General features: G+C 33.7%; 4 protein-coding genes across 5 annotated transcripts; 1 reads left to right on the top strand and 3 right to left on the bottom strand.

The window, feature by feature from the left end:
- Positions 1–2,162: 2,162 nt before the first annotated feature.
- Positions 2,163–7,713, bottom strand: Zip88E (Zinc/iron regulated transporter-related protein 88E). Its single transcript, XM_018454879.1, has 4 exons — positions 7,007–7,713; positions 4,070–4,415; positions 3,155–3,322; positions 2,163–2,777 (listed from the first exon to the last, which is right to left on the bottom strand). The coding sequence occupies exons 1-4, from the start codon at positions 7,378–7,380 to the stop codon at positions 2,568–2,570; spliced, it is 1,098 nt and encodes a 365-aa protein (XP_018310381.1). The 5' UTR covers positions 7,381–7,713; the 3' UTR covers positions 2,163–2,567.
- Positions 7,714–8,987: 1,274 nt separating this feature from the next.
- Positions 8,988–14,570, top strand: LOC108726999 (probable ATP-dependent RNA helicase DHX34). 2 transcript variants are annotated; one of them, XM_018454877.1, is made up of 15 exons: positions 8,988–9,998; positions 10,131–10,297; positions 10,386–10,592; positions 10,853–10,985; positions 11,140–11,288; positions 11,380–11,612; positions 11,716–11,902; positions 11,974–12,168; positions 12,245–12,454; positions 12,555–12,923; positions 13,175–13,350; positions 13,452–13,562; positions 13,668–13,789; positions 13,879–14,137; positions 14,269–14,570. In XM_018454877.1, exons 1-15 carry the CDS (start codon positions 9,257–9,259, stop codon positions 14,549–14,551), a joined length of 3,543 nt encoding a protein of 1,180 aa, XP_018310379.1. In that variant the 5' UTR covers positions 8,988–9,256; the 3' UTR covers positions 14,552–14,570. The 2 variants fall into 2 exon arrangements, with proteins under 2 accessions (XP_018310379.1, XP_018310380.1); XM_018454878.1 differs by lacking the exon at positions 10,386–10,592.
- A 404-nt stretch (positions 14,571–14,974) lies between these two features.
- On the bottom strand, positions 14,975–22,491 carry PIG-V (phosphatidylinositol glycan anchor biosynthesis class V). Its single transcript, XM_018454827.1, has 5 exons — positions 22,354–22,491; positions 21,700–21,792; positions 17,109–17,273; positions 15,273–16,643; positions 14,975–14,989 (listed from the first exon to the last, which is right to left on the bottom strand). Exons 4-5 carry the CDS (start codon positions 16,359–16,361, stop codon positions 14,975–14,977), a joined length of 1,104 nt encoding a protein of 367 aa, XP_018310329.1. The 5' UTR covers positions 16,362–16,643; positions 17,109–17,273; positions 21,700–21,792; positions 22,354–22,491.
- Positions 18,221–19,559, bottom strand: LOC108727001 (pyruvate dehydrogenase E1 component subunit beta, mitochondrial). Its single transcript, XM_018454880.1, has one exon. The coding sequence runs from the start codon at positions 19,469–19,471 to the stop codon at positions 18,395–18,397; it is 1,077 nt and encodes a 358-aa protein (XP_018310382.1). The 5' UTR covers positions 19,472–19,559; the 3' UTR covers positions 18,221–18,394.
- Positions 22,492–23,041: the final 550 nt, after the last annotated feature.

Genomic DNA, 23,041 nt, shown 5'->3' with positions numbered 1-23,041 from the left:
CTTTGAAAGTTTTATAGTTACTTTGATGAGACAAGTAATAATCAAATTAAATAATTTTAATATAATAAAATCATGAACAAAAATTGATTTTGTTTGTCATTTATTTTTACTCATTTAATAAATAACATATGTCGATTAAGGGCATATATTTTGTTCATGATCACTCTTATAATCACAAAACTTGTATTCTTTTAAGACTTTCCTATAAGTGAAAATAAAAGTCGCAGCGTAAGAAATAAGAATCTAGAAGAGAGTGATAGAAACGTCAACCATACTTCTAACAAGTAAATTAGAACCAGCAATAAAAAAAATAAACGCTTCTCTTACATTTCGCTCCCTAACAGTTTCGTTTACACTTCTGTCATTCTCCCTTTATATCCGATTTACGGTCTAATCTTTACTTTCGTCATGGTTCAGCTATACATGTCCTCTTAAAGCTTGTTCGAGTACTTAATTCCCTAATGGATCGAGTCCGTTCCCGGAATTGCCGCTGGTTTATGCAGCAAAAACTTGACGAAGAAAGAACGTACAATGACGGAAGTTTTCCAAACTTTTTTCCATTTAGCAGATTCGGTGAAATTCAAATTATCTCTATTTTAAACGGTTCCGCATAATTAAGGTTCTCTTCTGCGACGAGACTAATACCTCTCACGTAAATTCTACATTGTTGAAACATGGCTCTACAGCGATAATTCTCGCAAATACATTTCGCAAATACATGGAGGATCGAAAGTCATGCTCGAATAAAAAGAGGAATTTTTTACATGGTATAATCATCTCAAAACGAATTTCCTTCGCTTTCGAATTACCGCTTCTCGCATCAATAAACGTTCAGTCACTGTTTCGTTAATTCTCGGGATACTATGTGTATACATGGCATACATTTTTAACTGACGATAAAGCAATGAATAATTTATATTACTGTGTATTTGTAGAATGTTGAATAATTTGAAGAACTTTGACGAAATCTTACGGAATGGAATAAAATAAATGGCGATTGTGCACTACAGGGGATCCAGTTCCGATGACCTTGATCTTGACATATGTTGTCAAGGTCATGACCTTGAATAACCTCCAACAAATTTTAGTTCGTTATTCATAAAGTTCTTAATAAAAAAAGTTTAAACAGTAATGTCTTATTTCTATCACATACATTAAAAACTACTTTATACCCTTCGTTGTCTAGGAGCGTTTGATTTTTCACGCGAAGGGAAGTTTACCCCACCTCTCCCCCTGCCTAGAAGCGCACGATTTTCCACGCGAAACAAAGTTCACTCCATCTCCCTCCTTGCTTAAGGGCGATCGACTTTCCAAGCAATGAAATAACTTCAACTTCACCTCCCCCCCTGCCATGAGGCGTCCGACTTTCCACGTAAAGCGAGTTCCATCCCACCTCCCCTTCCCCTGCCTAGAGGCGTACGATTTTCCACGCAAAGCGAGATTCACCCCATCTCCCCCCTACCAAGGGGCATTCGACTTTCAACGCGAAACAAGATCCACCCGCATGAAAAGTCGATCCCGCTTTGACAAGAGGGGAGGTGGGATGGAACTCGCTTCGCGTGGAAAGTCGGACGCTTCTAGATAGAGAAGGAGGGAGTGTGTGCAGTATTTCTTACACTGAAAAAAATTTCTGGTTGAAAATGGACGAATCAGAATTTTCTGGTTAAATTTATTAGAATTCTAGTTGAAATGACCGGAATTCTGGTTGATACAATATTTCTAGTAAAATCTACTAAAATTGTTATTTTTACCAGAATAATTATATCAATCAGAATTTTAGTTAACTCAACTAAAATTCTAGTTGATTTAACCAGAAATTCTGATTCGTCCGTTTTTCTACCAGAATTACTATTTAATCCAACCAGACCATTTTTCTCAGTATAATAACGGATCTAGTAAGAATGAAACATTATTCGTTATATTAATCTTAAACTTTTTTTGTTAATAATTAACTAATTTTAAACTTTTTTATTAATAACTTTTTAATGAATAACGAGCGCCGGCTAAAAAGAGATCATTCACAACAATGTCAAGATCAAAGTCGAAGCTGGGTCCCCTATAGTGCATAATTACAAAATAAATTTTCTAATTAATGTTTTTATTTATGGAATTTTATATTAATACACATAATATTTAAAAATATAAAACTAAACGGTCATCATTGTGTTTAAAGAGTTTGATATTTCGATCGTAATTTTAATTTCGTTAAAGTATAAACAAAGTTATAGATACGTATTATTTACATTATATTACACAATCAAATTAATTGTTAAAATATTAAACTATTAGCATCGCAATGAGAATTGCACAGTTACAAAAATTCAATATTCTTCTGTATTCTTGACGCTTCCACAATGCTTTTACATTCTCAAATGCTCGAAGAAAAATATCAGTTACTTGATTTGCAACATATCTAATATTACAGTGCAACACATATTCGAATGTATATCACACAGCTTTATGAGAATATACACGGCGTAATTAGCATATTGCCTGAAGTGACTCGATTTCGAAATATTTACGACTGATCTACAACGACCCAGTATCTAATTAATGTTGGAATTAATTTACTCGCCTATGTAGTTATTAAGAAGAAAGATGACGACAAATCCAACGACTACCGATAGAAATTGTAAAATGCCCGCAAATCTGCATGAACTTTTGTGCCATCGCGTCCTTTCCCTCGGAAGAACTTCACTTACGGTAACGTATAGTAAAGTTCCGCCTGCGAGACCTTGCAAAATTGGTAATACCACCTTGGACCAATCCGTATCCGCCTATGCGCATTCAAAATGGATATTAGAATTATAGCGAATTCGATTAGATATGCGCACTACTATGCATATTAAAGCCGTTGTCCACTGATTTAATTTAATCCGTGTTAAAAGTAAACTGCAAATATTTCTAATTATAAAATATGGAATTTACTTAACAGTACAATAAAATGTATTGAGAATTTCATAGTTTAATCCGCGTCTTTATATTTATATTAAACACACATTTTTATGTCAATTTGTGTACAATGGCTTTAATGGCACCAGTATATACGCATTGAGTGTATCCAACAGAATTAGCTATTAGATATAGTCTTCCAAATTGACGTCATCCAACGATATTTAAATAAGAACTTGTCAAAAAATAAGTTTTTTCTCACCTGAAACGTTAGCATGCCAATGCCGATTCCGATGACGGATCCAATGGCGAATAGAAAAATCGTAAATATTAATTTAGGAACAGATTTACTAACTCCCGCTAATTCCAGCCCCAAACAGAAGCCGACGACAAACTTGTGTGATGCTACCGCTCCGGTTAATAACAACACCTTAAAAAAGAAAAACATTTCGTAATACCGTATGCATTATATAAAATTCTTCGGAAAATCTGATGATAAAATTGAGACAATGTCTCGTAATGTGTCTTGCACGAGTGTTTGCTGCATAATACAGAGATTATATTGTAAAAATAATAGTACATATAATATTCCATCCTCTCTCTCTCTCTCTCTCTCTCTCTCTCTCTCTCTCTCTCTCTCTCTCTCTAATTAAATTTACACATTTAAAAATCATGCAAATTCGATATAAATTTAACGTGGAAACAACGCTGTCATAACTCTACTCGCTATACTATTATCTTATAATTCTAATTTATCTCTCTTCTCATTACTACACAGAGAGAAAGATGTTTGGTATTTGTAACTATAATTATATATTACTATAATTATGATTATTACTGCTATAATAATAGTAACAGTAACTATATATATAGTTCCAGTAACAAATGTTATAATTGGCAACCTAAAATGACTATAATTATAGTTGTTATAACCATAAAATAGTTGAAATTACCATAAAAATGGTTCAAGTGACTATAATTTTATAGTTATATTTTGGGACATCCATATTTTTTATGGTTGTCCCAAACTATTGTTGCTGGAACTATATATATAGTTACTGTTACTATTATTATAGCAGTAATAATCATAATTATAGTAATATATAATTATAGTTACAAATACCAAACATTTTTCTCTCTGTGTATTTATTACACTGAATAGTAATTAGCAGCATACCTCTGCAATTTTCGTCTGCAATCCTATCGCAAGTCCTTCGAGAACGGCATGTACAGTGAGAGCGACAGCGAGACCGGCGAGACCAGTATTGGCATCGGTACATTGTTCGCCATGATTTCCGTGACATAAAAATGTATTTTCTTCGTTCGACAATCTTGAACGACAGTCACACGCGATGCATCGCGTCGTGCCGTAGGTAGTAAATGTCTGCGCGTTATTGGCATTATTACCAAGAGGATTTTGTCGGTAATTGAGCGGTAATTTCACGTCGCCTTCGGACATGTACACCTTGCTGTCTTGCGAGGCAGCATTGTAACCAACACTTTGATTTTGATAGTTCGAACAACTGAAATTCAAGATAGATGTAATTCAATCAAAGGGAAACAAAACCGAGATCACGCAAAGATACATACATGCGTGGGAAACGAGAAAAGTGTTGAAAGTCGATGATGTTCAAACGACGTTTAATTCCTAATGCTGATTCTACAATGAGTTGGTAATCGGAAATTTTAAGTCTTAACCTAAATAGGTGACTATGATTTTTCGCATCTACTAATTGTTAATTGTACAACGAGTCATTTAGATCGACTAATGAGAAGGAATAAAATCGAATTTGGTCAATCTTAAGAAAATCGGTAGCTTAGTCGTACAAGTTGGCTGTTGGCCAACTTCACCGATTCATCGGTAAGACTTAAGGAAGTTGTAAGGCAAATGCAATATATTAAAAATTACTTGAAAAAATTACAGAATTGCATTTAAAAGTAATACAAAAAAATTAGAGACAGTTGGCCATCTGGATCAAAAGTTATTTCCATAAAAAGTAATATTTCTTAAATTTGTACTCTAATAGAAATATATGAGACTGTATTAAAAAATAATGATAAAGATTTAAATTTTTTTATATAAGTACTATGTGAATTCAAAAATATTTATGTAAAGTTAGATAGAGATGCAGACATTAATTGTTCAGTAAATAAACAAAATATTTATTAGTTTAAACTAATTGGTGAATCTCAATGAAACTTTGCATTAGTCATGTTTTTAATACTTAATATATTTATATAAAAAAATTTAGATTTTTATTATTTAAAAAATTTTTGTTTATAACAATAAAACTAATAACAAATAAAATAAATAATCTATAAAAACGTGTTGGTCAATAAAAACAAAATGTTATGAACACAACTTTCACATGTATGTATTGTTTAAAGCGTAAATATTAATGTGTTGTTTTTTTTCTCTTACAACCTCCTTAAGGACTATCGACTATCGACTCATAGGCCGGTATTTATAGTATTCGGTTCTTATTTCAGTCTTAAGTAATGTCTAAGACACTAACGCGGTCCTCTGATTGGTTCATAATATTTTGAAACTGTACTTAAGACGATCTTAAATATAAGAATCGACTATGAATACCAGACATTGTAGAATCAGCTTAATGTCAACATTCTGCCATCGATTGGAAATGCCACGGTAATGAGAATGTTACGTTATTACATCGTTACGAAAACAAAACAAGCAAAGTGCACTTTAATCATTTCGAGTTGCATGTACGGGAATTATGTGTGATATACACGATAGATATATTTTGTACACCCAATTTCCAAAGTAATTTTTAAAAAAATTAAAGTAGGTGTAAATAGTTAATTAAAGAGTATTAAAGTAAAAAAAAATGTTGGAGAAGCTTTCGTGTAAATGACTTAAATATGAACTTACGTCGGTCACGAATTCGAATGTATTCGATCTCGACGCTTATTGCGGATAGAAAGATGTTCGAGTGTCAATCTTGAGAATAGGTAACATCGTAAATTGATATCGATATCTAGCTACGGGCACGAGTGATCATTCTTCATTGACATTATTGCGTATAAGTTCGCTTCGTTCATCATGTTCATTTTTCATCTTGATGGAAGATATTTTTAAAGACCAAGGATAGCTCATTCGAGTACGACCGTTTTGTACGAGGCATTTCGCTGCTGTTTGTGAACTTTAGAATTTATTTTGACAAACTTCATTCGGCCAAACAAAGAGCCAAGTAGTTAAAAATAACGTATCGTTTATCACCATTACGTGGTCTTTTATATCTACCACAGAGTCCATTAATTTATCTCGTAGACGAAGATCTTTCGTGCGATTTTTACCAACGACAAAAAGATTTCAAAACTTCAAAGGGAAATTCTTCATTTTTTAACTGATTGAATTATTCAAACGAGATTTCATCTAAAGTAATAAATTTAATAATAATTAGGAAAGAGTCGAAAAATACTCGATAAAATTATTATCTTCGATTACAATCGTAAATGATTCCATTTAAATCAACTTGTACACGTATCATAAGTATGTTATTTTTTTTTCATTCCCGCATCAATTTTATATTTCAAGCTGTCTTATATCAAGTTATCGATATCGATTGTTTATTACAAAAGTTTTCTTAAAAGTAAGAAACTCAAGACTAACACAGGCGTGCTATAATTTTTATATTTTTACGATAATCTCGAAAATTTCGTTAATCATGAAAAAGCATTGTCTTGTCGCTTATCGATGATAATGGACGATAATAATGTCGCAGAACTTGACGCCACATGTAGGTATCACGTGCAAGTGTTCGGAAATAAATCAAGCTATTGATTTTTTGAAAATTGGATTATTACTCTAGGAGCATTACACAAATAGAATTTATATATATATGTATGTATATATACTATATATATATAAAGTATATATAATCATAGTATACGTAGGATCATGTTTAGTAGAAAGAATAAGAGTTGATTGCAGAATAGCTTCGAAGTGTAAGCATTCGCCACTTTATGACCTTTATTGCGTCGTAAATTTTCCATCGATCGTTTTACAGTCACGTCACTTACATGCTCGTGAAATGTTAACGTATTCAAAGAAGCTGAATGATGGTACGAAGCACCTTCGGCACGTACCTACCCTCGCTCGTGCGCGATCCTAGAGTCCATGAATCCGGAAGAACGAGAATCCGTCTCGGACAGCTCGGACTCATGATTTCTGTCCCGACAAAAATAATGCACGCATTCTTCGACCAAATACAGCACGAGAAAGCCGCAGGAAAACACCAGCTCGGAATAATCCGACAGACCTCGGCGTACTTCCGGTAGCACGTGAAGCATCGCGGTGGCTAGGAGAACACCAGCGCCGAAGCACAAGGTACAAGAAAGCAGCAGCTTCTGTTGGAACTGACGAGTACGCGAGATGAAGCAAGCGGGCACGATGCCGACGACGAAGCTGCCGGCGCCAACCAGCACCATCGACGCCAATTTCGCTTGCACGGCGTTGCTGAACATCGTTTCGTTTAGCTATTAGATATCTCGCTGCGTTACGAGTTTCGACGCTTCAGACGCCCGCAATCTCGATCCCTATATCCTCGTTCGCAATAATAACTTGAACTAGCGTATCTCATCTGACACCACCGAATACCAAATTCGCGGAAATTCCACCTCGATCCTCACACGACAAACAAGATGTTTTTTTTTTTTTTTTTTAGGAATACTTTGAAGACACGTTGCATGTGCGTCGCAACGGCACGACTCGTGATGTCTCCAGACTTTAATCTGACGACAATGATAACGCTGATAGAGACCGACACTTGGCATCTGCTATCCACCGACGTGGATGTTGGAGAGAGTCTACGACTTTATCATTAGTCTCGCGACTAGCAGTAGATGTTACATCTAGTTCTAATCTTACCTTATCAAAAGCGATATGATGAGAGCGCAATTTTGTTCCCGAGGGGTAAATTTTAAGATTTATTGTCAGATACATACACACACACACAAATGTCCTCTCGAAATGTTAGATATTATCAAATCTTGATACTCTAAATCTACTATTATAAATCCACTAGCTATTAGATGAGATAAAGTCTGTTCTTTACGTAAACAATGACTACGTTTACATTCATTTCGTTCTTCAGAGAAATAGCTATGATTGACTACTAGAATTCTACTAGACGATGCACGTGTTTCAAGTCTCGATACATATTGTACGTTACATACAATATGTATAAAAATATATCAAAATTGATATATTCATCATCTGACTTAATTTATATCATTTGAAAGATTTGCGTTATAATTCAGAAACAACAGACACGGACCCTTGAAAAGTCATCTGCAGATCTCATGACTCTGATGGTAATCGACAATAATTGACAGAGTAATCACTATTGCGATCGACGGTAAAAAAAAAGTGTATTTATAGTACGTGTATATGTCAAAAGATGTAGCATCTCACGCCCGTTTCTTAAAGTCACTAGATTGACAAAGGTCGGTATTCATAGTCGGATCTTATATTTAAGACCGTCTCAAGTACAATCTTAAGATGTCATGAACCAATCAGAGGGCCGCATTAGCGACTTAAGACATTACTTAATGCCTGATTTATGCTTCGGTCTTAACTCTAAAATTCAGCCAATAGGACTGCCAGTTTTAACTGGTTCTAACTGAAATCTGTATTCCATTGGCTAAATTTTAGGATTTTAGGATTAAGACCGAAGCATAAACTAGGCATAAGACGGTCTTAAAATAAGAACCTACTATGAATACTGGCCAAAGTCCCGCGAACTGCCGCCATTTTGGTTCCATGACGCGGTTATTTCAAACTTATGTATGAATGTAGGCTGCGGTCCACTTGACGTTACAAACGCTTCGAAGCGTTTGAGCGACCAATCAGAACAAAGAATTTTACAAATTGACTAATCAGAGAATGCTTCGAAGCGTTTGTAGCGTCAAGTGGACCGCAGCCATGCTCCGTCGGCCATTTTGAATCAGCCAAATTGCCCAAACTCTGATTGGCTGATATAACCCCCGCTCCTTTCAAACCACTGCGCATCCACCAGAATGATTCACCTTTCTTATTACATCCATGTGTACTAGTTCAGAAAGTGCAGCAATAAAAAATAGATCTATGGTTGGAATCACGGAGTGATATTTTAACCTAAAGTTTCGAACTTCAACGCATAATTCGATTCGCAAGGCCGATCGCCACCTTTTTTTACCAGATTCTTTTATTTTGAGTGAAAACGCGTCGAATGAGTACATTTTTATTAAAATTCTAGGGGGAATTCTAATTACACAAAGGAATATGTAACACAAGGTCATATATTCGACGTGATGAATGAAAAGTGAGGTTACGGCGCGATATACGAATTAAAATACGATAATGTTATCGAGGAATGAAAAAAAGCGTTTACCCAAGGGTGAAAGTAAGCGTGAGGATGACAGGTATTATAGGAAAAAGCATCACGACGATCGTAAGAATGAAAAACACATCTTCTCAAGATCCGCTGCGCGAAGCGACCGGGAAATGCCCAAGATTTTCGATGACGCGAGAAATTCTCTGTCACGAAACTCGTCCTCGGAAAGTCGTCACGAAGATAGCAACGAGGACTCGTATTTCAGTAAATATAAACACGAATTGAATAAGATTTTCACGGCAAATCCGAATCTCGTCCATGACATTGTGGATTTTTGGAAATTCGTCGAGAAATACGAGTCTGTTAAGAAGCAATTGGGCGACAGTGAAGAATCTGAGATTAATTCCGCTCTAAATTCCATCGGGCTGCCAGAAAAGTATCACAAGTCTCATTGTCTAAACTTCAAGCTTAGTTTATCCTATGGAGAATTGTTTGCCAGAGTCCCAGAAGCAAAACCATTGATCGAATTAAGACTGCTCAAGTTCAGGGATGTGATACTCTTATACTTGGACTTTAAACAAAAGGAAAAATTTGCCAAATTAAAAAAACTCCGAGACACTCAAGCTAACTTACCAGTCGCACGATACAAAGAAAAAATTGTTGAAATGATAAAAACAGAGAAGGTAATCGTCGTAGCAGGAGACACTGGTTGTGGGAAATCTACTCAGATCCCTCGATACTTGTACGAAGCTGGTTTCCAAAAAATTGGTAATGTGCTTCTTATCTCATTATCAGTCTAAATATTTTATATCGTTTTATTATTTTTATATATATATATATATAGCAAAATATTTGCAAAATGTCTAATTTTTCTTCAACTCGTTTGTAATACTTGTACAGCATGCACGCAACCCCGAAGAATAGCATGCATCTCCTTAGCAAAGCGAGTTGCTTTTGAAACATTGAGCGACAATCTTAGTAGAGTTGGATATCAGATACGTTTTGAGAAACAGAAGAACCAAGAGACAAACATTACATTTATAACAGAGGGTTTATTGTTGCGTCAGGTAAATATCTAAATATCTGCAAATTACATTTAGTAACTAGAGATAGTCTCAACAAATTTTGTAGAATACAAATCAATATTTCATTTAGGTGTCAAGCGAGTCGACTTCACTTGCATATGATGTGATAGTTTTGGACGAAGTACATGAACGTCACCTGCATGGAGATTTTTTACTCGGCATTATGAAATGTATCATTTATCAAAAACCCGATTTAAAATTAGTTTTAATGTCTGCGACTATTAATGTAGAACTTTTTAGTAATTATTTCGCAAAGGAAAATGTTAAAATAATACAAGTAAGTGTGTCTGTATATTTCAGAATATAATATTTTAATAATTTCAAAAGCTTATATATATAAGCTGTATTTCGTTTCATGTATAATGTGCATAATGCATCATTTATCCTTGTTTAACATTTGATGAATAACAAAGATAAAAGATGCATGCGTGAAACGGAACGCAGCCATAATCACATCAATGCAATTTTAAACACCTTTCGGTATAAACTAAATATGTCAAGTATCCTACTAAGATTTTTCATGTATTTTCTTCAAAGGTTCCTGGAAGATTATATCCCATTCAATTATTATATCGTCCTGTAACTGTACAAGACCTCAGATACAAAAATGATCGATTTAATCCCAGTCCATATGTACAAATTATGCAAATAATTGATCAAAAATATCCAGGTAGGGACTTATATTTTATATAATAATAATAATGTAAAATGAAAAAGTTATAATAAGGAATAAAAGTAAGATTATTTCCTATTCATTAAATTTTATTTAAAATTATCCCATACAAATATAAATTAAAATAATCACAACGATAAAAATATTTCAGTTGATGAGAAAGGTGATTTATTAATGTTCTTGAGCGGAATAAGTGAAATTACTGCAGTCGTAGATGCTGCCAAGGAATATAGTATGAAGAAAAATAACTGGATAGTTTTACCACTTCACAGTACTCTCTCTATCATTGAACAAGATAAGGTATATTTCTTCTGCGATACTATTTTGATGAATCACTTTTATATACATTACAAAAGAATATCAAAAAGTTCTTTTTTCTTTTCATTTCTAGGTATTTGACTATGCACCTGACGGTGTTAGGAAGTGCATCGTCGCAACTAATATTGCGGAAACTTCTATTACTATTGATGGAATCAGATTTGTCGCAGATAGTGGAAAAGTAAAGGAAATGAGTTATGATCCGTCGTGTAAAATGCAAAGACTGAAAGAATTTTGGATAAGCAAGGCCAGTGCGGAACAAAGGAAAGGAAGAGCAGGCAGGACTGGACCTGGAGTTTGTTATAGGTAACGTGCTATAATATAGTTCCAAGTGAATCTGTACGAATTTCCATTTTACATGGAAAAGTGTTCAGGAATAAATAATATTGTTTTATATCCACTTTCACAGAATTTATTCGGAAGAAGAGTACAAGATATTGGAAAAATATTCAACGCCAGAATTACAACGTGTACCTTTAGATTCTTCACTGTTGCAAATGATAGCGATGGGACTTCCTGATGCGCGAAAGTTTCCGTTTATAGAACCACCACCAACGAATAGTATAGAGAATGCTATACTATCCTTAAAAGATCACGTTGGTATCCCAGTCGGTTTTGTTTTTCTCACAAAATACCAGATATAAAATTTAACTTTTTTTCTTACTAGGATGCACTTACTGATAACGAAAAGATCACATGTATCGGTAAAACCTTAGCACGGCTACCTGTTGATATTACAATAGGGAAGATGTTAATAATGGGATCTATTTTTCATCAAGTGGAACCCGTATTGTCACTGGCCGCTGCTCTAAGTATACAAACACCGTTCACTAACAGGGCTTATAGGGATACCGAATGTGAAGTAATTAATGCTTACAAATGAAACGACTGCGCTATATTGCTAATTACGTAATGAAACAATTTCGATAATATTACAGACATCTAGAAAGAAGTTGGAATCCGATCATGGTGATCCAATAACGTTATTGAATGCATTTAAAGAATGGCTTGAAGTGAAACAAGAAAATTCTCAAGAATATAGAAGTAATAGTAATAGTAGTAGAAAATGGTGCAAAAGAAGAGGTTTGGAAGAACAACGATTCTACGAAATGACGAAATTAAGGGCTCAATTTAAAGACTTACTTCAAGTTAGTCTCACGTTATACCTCTCATACATTTCTTACATAGATATCTAATATCGTTACATATACCTAATACTACTTGTTGCTTGTACATGACATCATGCAGGATTGCAATTTACTCAAAAGTTTCCCAGAACCAAATTCTTCCATGACGAGCGCAGAACGTACCATAAGATATGGAGAACTGAAACTTTTGAAATCTCTCAAAAGAACTTACAAACAAAGTGAACCTAAAAGGCGTAAACAGTTAAAAATAGAAACATTCGATATACAATTGGAGGATAATGCTGAAGATAATGGAGAACTTGACATAAAAGATATAGAATTTCGAATGAGAAATGACTCGAGTCAGGTGCAGAATCTTTTAACGGCGTCTACCGCATGTACCTATAAAGATCTGACAATGTTAAAATTGATATTATGTAGTGGTTTATATCCACAATTTGCTTGTGCTGACGAGTTTAATTATTGCAAGGTAAAAATTATTTGCTCTATGTACTTTATACAGTATGATTCTTTTAAATACATATTAATACTTTGGATTAAATGTAAAGAAATTCAAAACTAGAGAAGATATTACGAATTTAGATGATTTTGTGCTTTCTTATTAATTAGATAATAAATTTTAAAAAGATGTTCTAAAATTTGCTTATAATTGTGAATCATGCTGTATATATTTAAAATGATGTATTTATATAATAAATATATCTTCAAACTATTATCCAGTCTACAAGTGAGCAATTATTTCATACTAAAGCGAAACCATACGTTGCTTTGCATCCAATGAGCTTTTTTGGAAATCATCCACAAGTTTTGCAAATCGAAGAACCGGATATAATGTCAATGCCAGGGTTTAAGAGCAAGACTCCCGTTAGTTGTAAACATGAGATATTGGCGTATCTGTAAGTTTTTATTTTGTGTGTGCGCGCGTGCATGTGCGTACATGCATATCAAATGTAAGTAAATTTAAACGTTTCATATAATATGCTAACATTATTAACAGGTCCCTCTTGGAAACTACAAAACCATATCTAGTAAATACTTTAAGAATGCCTGCCGCACAAACATTGCTATTATTTGCACATGAAATAGACACAAATAGCACATTCTCTATGTAAGTACCTAATTACCTTTGTAAATTTTAATTTCTTAATTTATAATTTCTTAATGAGATAGTAACAGTTTAATGATAATTTGAAACTGTTTTTACATCTTGTAGAATAGTGTGCGATTCGTGGCTTATGTTAGAATTTCCCACGCCTGACAGTGGTCAAATTTTGTTGATGAAAGCTACCAAATTAAGAAATAAATGGGACTTTTTATTAAATCAACAATTGCAAGGTAATAAATTGCATTTGCAAATAAGTTGTATGTGCACATTTCTCTAGAATGTTAAATATGTAGCAAAATTAATATATGTCTTATATTAGGAACCAATGATGTTAATGATGAAAGAAAAGATTTTAGTAAAATTGAGCAATATCTTACGCAAGAACTGATTGAATATATGCATACTATGATACCATACACCATAAAACGGCTGTTACCTGCCGATTTAAAAATGATATATGTTGGTAATAGCTGTAATGATACGAGTATAGAACCTAATCCTTTTCAACCCGATTTTAAAAGTATACCAAATGTAATTAAAGGTGGAGTTTTTGTAACAGATAGTATTACATATAATTGGTAAGTACAAAAAATCATAATATAATTATTTACCAAATTGCTATTACTGTATAAAATGTAAACTTCATTATTAATTAATACAATACAAAGATTATTGTTTTCATTAATGAAACTTCAATTTTACATTATAGTATAAAAGAAACCAATTGGAGTGAACAACTAATTGCAGAAATGCAAGAAACTGAATGGCATTGTCAAAATTGTGATCTCCAAGCAATCTTGTCGAGTATCGAAAAACTTCAACATCAGAACTCTTGTAAAATTGCAGATATGATTACCGTTGATGCAAAAAGTGAAAATAGTACACGTAAAGCTAATAGTCAAGCATACGAATGTCCTGATTGTTTGCTAACGTTATACCTTACACCTATCGAAATATTAAAGCATAAAAAATTGCATATCAAAGCAAGTTAAAATATCTATCGATTGTACATAAATGGAATATATGATTTATTAAAAGTAACGTTTCACATATAACTGATTCTTCTTTTACTTACAATTAGAGATATACATATAAGTATTTCATTAATATAGGTGCAATGCGCCTATATTAATAAAGTTCTATATATACATGTTATCTACAATATAGTCAAATATTTGTACGTATGTATTTCAAAATTCATAAAAATAATTGTATTCTTTTAAATATTTTTAAGTATTCTTCGCAAGTAGTTTTCGATTCTAAAGATTTATTCTTTGCATATACATGTATATTTGAAAAGTTTAGAAACGTTCTTGCAACAAAAACAAATGAAGAGACAGAAAGAAAGCACACCATCCATATATAAAATATGATATATCAAGTCCATGGCAAGAAATTTGAAAACATAAAACAACCTACAATTGTATATCCTATAAAGTAAAATAATATAAATTTATCTTGCAATGTATATTGTTTTTTATATAACAAAAATACTTTCCATTTAGAGCACATATTTTCGTCACTTTCGTACTGTAAATCGGTATGATTGGTACATTTGTGAGACATGGTTAATGCACAGTACCAATATATCAAGGGAGTTGCAGAGGCTAATAAACGTGTACTAACTTGGATATGTACAAAGAATAAGCAAAATATGGTTAGAAATAATCCATGTACTACAAAAACAAACATACTTGATGGATATTTTTTTACTTTAACAATATTTTCGCTTTTTGCCTTGCTATCAAAAAAGCCTAACAAGTATAATTCATCTCTTATAAAATTCGGTATTTGTTTGAATTGATAATATCTTAAAAATCCGATATTCCAATATGTCTTTTGCACATACGAATATGCTAAAGGCACACTAGCGTTACACCATATTGAGTCTGTTTTACCTGCTAGAATCAGATTATTTTCTACAGCATATTGTAAAATGTGAACTGGCAATAACGATTTATCGAATGTAGAGGTACAGAATTTCATATAATTGTATATTTGTAAAAGGACAAATGGAGATAGCGATATAATCATTACGCTTAATATAGTAAAATAGTTATTTAATTTCATTAATTTTAAAATATGCCATAAGATTGATAGTACATTATGTTTTCGTCCATGTGTTTCTATTCTTTCTGAATTACACAAATTCTTAAGCCCGAAATATATAGGGAAACCAATGTTGACGATACCATTTGATCTTGCTAAAGTTGATAAAGCCAATGGAAAATAGATGTTAGGCATGCACTTCATACTTCCGAGCATAATGTAAAATGTTAAATATGCAAACATAGATTCTGAATATAACGCCGAGAAAAATATACTAGCCGGATTTATACAATAAAGTATAGCCGCTTTGTAAGCCGTTACAGTATTTTGAAATACACTCTCAGTGAGATCATAAAATATAATAGCAGACTTTACGAAACACACGAAATTAATTAAAATCGCAGCAACGATCATCGTACTTTGCATGTTGAATAAAGGAAATACTTTTGTCAAAATAACAGCGATAATGCGAATCATAGTTGGATACAACGGATAAAAAGCGAGAGTATTCTCATATGTGTACCCATATCTTGCAATATGTAAAAAATATTCTCCATCCCAACGTGTAAGACCATTGAATAAAAAATTAATTATTTGGTCGCAGAGAGAAACTTTCTCCGCAGAATCCAAAGGTCTTTTAAATGCATCTGCATGATGATCGGGGATTAATACATTGAAAATTACTTGTAATTTTAATATCACAATTCTAGTAATTATCGCGAACCAAAGAACTTTCTTTCTCGACGTATACATTTTGCGCTACTTTTACGCTTAATTTCTATAACATAGTAGTAGAATTATATCTAATCATAATGAATCGTAATGAATTATTAAATAAACTCATATAAATAAACGCAATATAATCTTGCTCAAGGTCTAATTATATCTGCCAATGATTCTGATTTTTTATTTCCTGTGTATGTATTTTTATTATATGAAGAGGAAATAGTCGAATCTCTCTCTCAAGCCGTTCGTAACGAAATCACTGAGTAGAAATTGCTGCAGCTCTAAATAAGTGAGTACTGGAGAATAGTGCTGGAAAAGAAAATTCTTATGTGACATACACATCTATTTTTTTTACATATGTCGCACTAACATGCATCTTTAAATTTATTCATTATCGTAATTAACTTTTCATTAATTACTGCACAAAACGCTACAACACAACAGCAACTTCCACTTATATCTGCGGACTTTCCCCCCCCCCCCCCGAATAAATGTACGTATATACATACATATACAAATATCTCATATTATAATCTGCATAAATCTTGTAATTTCTTTTTAATCATCTCTTATATGCGTTTTGCTCCTTCGTTTTACAGTTTCTACATATTGAATTGACATTATGGTATGTCTCTCTCTGTATTCTAGATTTCAAGAAGTCTGACAAGAAATTGAAAAAAGAAATTGACAAAACTTTCGACGAGAACTTGACAGATTGGTTATTTACTGAATGTTGGGATGGACGTAATAATAATCAACCGAATAAATACTCACGTATGATACTGTAATCGAATATCCTGGTTACGACGGATGGTACAATAACGGTTGGTAGATCTACAAGCAGTCGATACTCCGTTATTAAGAAGACTGCCAACAGCTTACGAAGATGAAGTGTATAAACCTTCAGGCTCTAACAGACCATTAGAGATAAGTGAGAAGCTACTGGAAAAATTGAATCTAAATCAAGACCGGGGAGAAACCCTCTACTTGTATTTTTCGGTATACGCGAATACGATTTATCTTATACAATTATATTAAATATTTAAAATTATATTACTATCATTGGTAAATTTACACCTCAAATTTATCAATATATGATAAATTATATCATGCATAAATTTAAGCTATATCTGTATATATTGTATTATATGTATAATATATATATATATATCTGAAAATCTTTCTTTATAATTTTATATTTTATAGATGAATATATTCCGTCTAATATATTCTGCGTATAAATTTACAGACAAAAATAATATAAATTATGCACGCGCACATGCATATTTATCATCTATCAGATTAAATGTGTTTCACACATATTTTTTAGATGTTAACGTTCGACCGTTATGGCCATTTCATATTTGTCGAATTTTTTAGATGTATTTAGAATTAATGTATTCAGGAACTAAATGACAACTAGTTAGGACTAGGACAGTATTATTATATAAAACTTAAACGAATACAATGGAAAAATGTATGCTCAACAGGTCAACAGATGGTGAAGGAAATTTTTTTAGATGCTCAGAGACCAGTGTGCCCACCCGAATATATTAACATAAAAATTCCAAAGAATCATCGATACAGAAGTAAACCGGGACACACGGAAATGCCTGGTTTAAGTACACGATACGATTATCGGACGAGTCATTCGCCGAATAATCCTCATCAACAAGTACGACAATGTACGGTTCTCGAAACATAGCAACCCCGTTAACAAGCGACATTGTTTTTCAACATTGCTCAAATCTAAACTTCGATATGCAATAATCATAGCTGAACGAGATTACACCATACTTACAATTAGACGGTGGATTGATTTACGGTACGTCCAAAGTGTGGCCCGACATTTTAAGAATGAATGCCAATGGAATATTGCAGGACGACTCGCGTCGTCGGATTTTCCTCTGTATCCCAATTATAATACCGTTAGATTACCGATGACCAATCCACCGCCACTTATTCATCATCATCGATATGTTTCACAGCATTACACCGAGAGTATCTCCAGATATTTCAGTAAGTGAGAAACTTTATTGTCCATAAGCCGATAAACTATATCAGAATTTTGTGCCACAGATGCGTTTAGCATAATCAGCTATATGATGATCCTTCGGGGTACATTCGTACTCGATCTTCTCCGAATAAGGCATCGGAACGTCAATGCCGGCGCATCGAACCGCAGGTGCGTCCAGCTGAAAAAAGACTGGATTTTCCATCACTGTCGCGACAATCTCGGCTCCTACTCCGCATCTAGGCCAGCCCAGTTCGACGGTCATTAATCTGTGTGTTTTGCTGATTGACTTGAATACCGTGTCCCAATCCAAAGGTCTCAGCGATCGTAGATTGATAACTTCCGCCTCGATTCCTTGTCCTGCCAACAACTCGGCCGCTTGAAGCGTATATACGTACGCCTGGCCATGTGTCACTAGAGTGATGTGCTTGCCAGGTTTCTCCACCTTAGCCTTGCCGATAGGTATCTGGTAGTCCTTGTCCATAGCTTGGTCGGACACGGGAAACTCAATATTGTAAAGCAGTTCACTCTCCAACATGATTACGGGATCGGGATCTCGTACGGCCGCCTTCAAGCAGCCCCTGTAATCTTCACAGGTCGACGGCGACACGACTTTCAAGCCAGGCGAACTCATGAACCACGCGGCAAAACATTGAGAGTGCTGTGCAGCCAAACCTTTGGCATTACCGTTTGGCCCTCGGAATAGAATAGGAACGGAATATCTTCCGGCGGACATGTAGAGATTCTTCGCAGCGCCATTGATGATACGATCAATGGCTTGCATGGAGAAATTGAAAGTCATAAATTCGCATATCGGTCTTAGACCTAGTAGCGCTGCACCGATGGCAATACCGCAGAATCCAGCCTCCGTAATTGGTGTATCGATCAATCTTTTGTCGCCATATTTCTTCCAGAGACCACGCGTTATCTTGTAAGCGCCGTCGAATTCCGCGACCTCCTCTCCTAATATAAATACCTTCTCGTCCCGAGCTAACTCCTCGTCGAGGGCCATATTCAACGCTTCGCGCACTGTCATCTTCGTGACCGATCTACGGGACGTTTTACCTATGGGGATCTTCACCCGCAGTATCTCTTTATTCCTCAATAGTCGAGCAAGATACATTTTAAATTAAATGCTGTAATCAGTCTTAATTAAATTTCGAGCAAATTTCTGATCGTTATCGCCTAATTTGTTGTTGATTTCAATGCGGTTCAAACGTGTATGTTACGAAAATTCATGCCTGCTGACTTTCGGTATAATATGGTTTAGATGGCACAATTTTGTAGTATCTCATGTTAAACGTCACAATCCAAATTGGTCGAATGACGAAATTTTTAGTAAAGCCCGTAAATAGATAATAGCGACTTAGCAACACATTGTCAACGAATGGTTGCCTTCATGATTGAGAAACAGGCTTCCTGTGTACGAAGATAAAAAGTATCAATTTTCTAATTTTACACACATAATAGATAACAATTTATTAGATTACTTGTAATTTATGTGTAATTCAAATGATAATTTGTTCAAAGGTTACAATCCCAATATCGATCCGCAGATAAAGCAATTTTTCCAATCGGCCGCTTTTTGCTTTGGGCACACCTTGGTTCCATCAGGTAAACAATACTTTTTATTTCTCAACTCTTAACAATAAATGTCATATGTACGACGTATCGTTGACGTTGGTAATATTGTAATACGTTATTCATGTGTTTGCACTCTTTTTCTCATTCAATTGAATAAGGTACAAGGTGGTACAAAAAAAGACTTGATTTTTAACTAACACTAACAGCTTGTATTAAAAGTCGTAAGATATAAAACTGCGCTTTACAATCTAAAGATGTATATTATAATTACAATGATAATAATAATAATAATAATAACACTGCCACGATAATCGCAATAATCATAATACTAGGTGTATACTTACGCAACTATGGGAGGAATAATTGCTCATTGAAACCATATCCAATTAGAACTAGTCACAAGTATTTGACAATATACATAAAAATTTTGATGTTTCGACGTTTAAAACGCACATGTGATGTAAATGATGAATCGTTGTTTAGAATTCTCTCTATGCTAATTTAACAAGAATAAAAGATATTATCGTTATAGAGAAATTACTAATGGGGGGATAGCTATTCAATTATGTGAAGAGGAGGATCTTAAAATCGTTGAAGATCTTCAGGGTTTATTCATAAATTTGATGTGGCACTTAATATTCAGAGAGGACGTGATTATGGGGTACCTGATTATATATTATAATAGCGTTCGTCGTGCCTTATACGGTCTGGCAAAAGTTAAACATGTATCCTATTTTAATCGCGTAGATATATCGGTATGTTGTATAAAATCTATTTTTTTGTATAGTTAGCAGCAGCACTTATGAAAAAATATTATTCGCGTAATTCATGTAAAATCCGGGAGGAGTTTTTCAGTACAATTTATTCGATGACATGGACGAATATTGATTTTCAATAATTTTTTACTCAAATACTATCAACTTTACAGAAAAATAGCAACAGACAAAAATTGTTTATTTTCTTCTCATAAAGTTCTGAGAATTTTTTCAGAATTTTTTAATACCGTATTTTCTCATGTTAATAAGAATAAGAAAATGCAGTACTAAAAAGTTAATAAAAAATTTTGAAAAAATTCTCAGAACTTTTTTCTGTAAAGTTGATAATATTTGAATAAAAAATTATTGAAGATCAATATTCGCGGCAATTTTTAATAATATAATTAATATCATTGTTAACTATTGCGAAAATTGCAAAATAATACAGGACTTTTCGACTCAGTTTAATCCACTCTATCTACATAAAAGCGATTGGTAAAAACTTACGGGATTCCCTGTATATTGTTACTATTATGTATTGAGCACTTGAGAGGATACCTATTATCCTAGCGTTAATAAAGCTATCCCCCCCTTTCTCTCTCTCTCTCTCTCTCTCTGTTTTCACACCGATCAAATAAATGAACATACAATTGAGAATTAGCCTGTGCTTGTATAAGTTAATCGGAGTTGGTAAAAGTGGTTCTTATGTTATTTTTCTTCCTGTGTATTAATTCTAAACTTTCTACAATGTTATTCTCTTTAATCAATAGTTGAATCCTTATTTTATTGTTCTTCTGAATAATATTATTTTTATTTATACTTCGTAGTTTATTTAATATAATCTTATTAACTCCCAATATCGATTTTTATTTTTATATATATGTATATATCACACAATACATTAAAATTATACACTATAATAATTCAATGATATCTCTTAATGATCCCAAGTTTTACAATATTATTTCATGTAAGATCTTTTTTCACATAAACAGATATAAGCTGTACTCACATGTATATACTTCACAGTCTTTTTCATAAGCATCAATTCGATATCGCCCATTTTTTAGCCATGGTTGACCTTCATGGTTCCCGCCATTCTATCCTATTAAATTAATTAAAAAATACAGTGACAATAATCCTATTGTCATATAACTTTGGAATACAATAAGACACTGTTATAAAACAAAGTAAATATTAAGAAGAGTCTACCTCAAATTTTGATAAAAATACACTGAATCGATGCGTTTTCGCGTAAAAATAAAGATTTGACTAGAAAAAAGTGTCGCTCTATTTCGTGAAGTGAAATATTAATCGTTAAAGTTAACAATAACAGTGAATTTGTGTTTTTAAAACAGTGAATTTATGTTTAGGTAAATGTTATAAGAAGAATCCGTCCACCTCAGTTTCAAACACATGCGCATGTGGCCAGAGCATGAAAATGTGACAGTATATACATGCCGTATCGTAGCTATGACAGATTTCCTAACCTCAATAGTCGTCAACTTAAACGATTAATATTTCGTTTCACGGAACAGAGCGACACTTTTTCTTGTCAAATCTGTATTTTTACGCAAAACCGATTCAGTATTTTTATCAAAATTTGAGGTGGACGGACTCTTCTTAATATTTACCTAAACAAATATGCGATATATGAAATGTATACCTTTCATTATCAATTATTTACTGGATAAAAAACTGGATCCACCGTATTAAAAAATCATTGATTATTTACATTATCCGAATACTGTACCAAAATTCTATACTATTGGAAGCGGAATTGCCTATGCCGGTTATGTATCAAGCTACGTCACAATTTACATTGATTTACATTCGGCCAGCCTCGGCTATATCCGGACCGGTTCGTGTCCATCAAATATGGCCGCCAAACGCTAGCTGTAATGCTGGATTCACATTGCATCCGATTTTCATCGTACGACGCTTTGCAACCAATCAGAAAATAGGATTCCGATGATACGAAGCAAAATTTATCGGAATCCTGTTTTCTGATTGGTTGCAGAGTGTCGTACGACGAAAATCGGATGCAGTGTGAATCCAGCATATCTCATAGGCTGGTACTTATAGTCTGTTCTTATTTCAAGATCGTCTTAAGACGCTAATGCAGCTTTCTGATTGGTTCATGACATCTCAAGATTGAACTTAAGACGGTCTTAAATATAAGAACTGACTATGAATACTGGCCATAGTGCTGGCCATAGTGACTATTCCGAATAGCGCTGATTGGTTGTTTCAATGACTCATCTCTATTCCACAGTCTTTGGGTGCATTACTATAACCACTCAGTGGCTACGTTTACACCGTACGCTTAGTCCGCGACCTATACAATAGACGTC

Source organism: Mycetomoellerius zeteki, unplaced genomic scaffold (assembly GCF_001594055.1).
Source record: "Mycetomoellerius zeteki isolate Tzet28-1 unplaced genomic scaffold, Tzet1.0 scaffold46, whole genome shotgun sequence".
In the NCBI taxonomy this organism is placed as follows: Eukaryota; Metazoa; Arthropoda; class Insecta; order Hymenoptera; family Formicidae; genus Mycetomoellerius; species Mycetomoellerius zeteki.
This window is presented reverse-complemented; position numbering and strand designations above follow the sequence as displayed.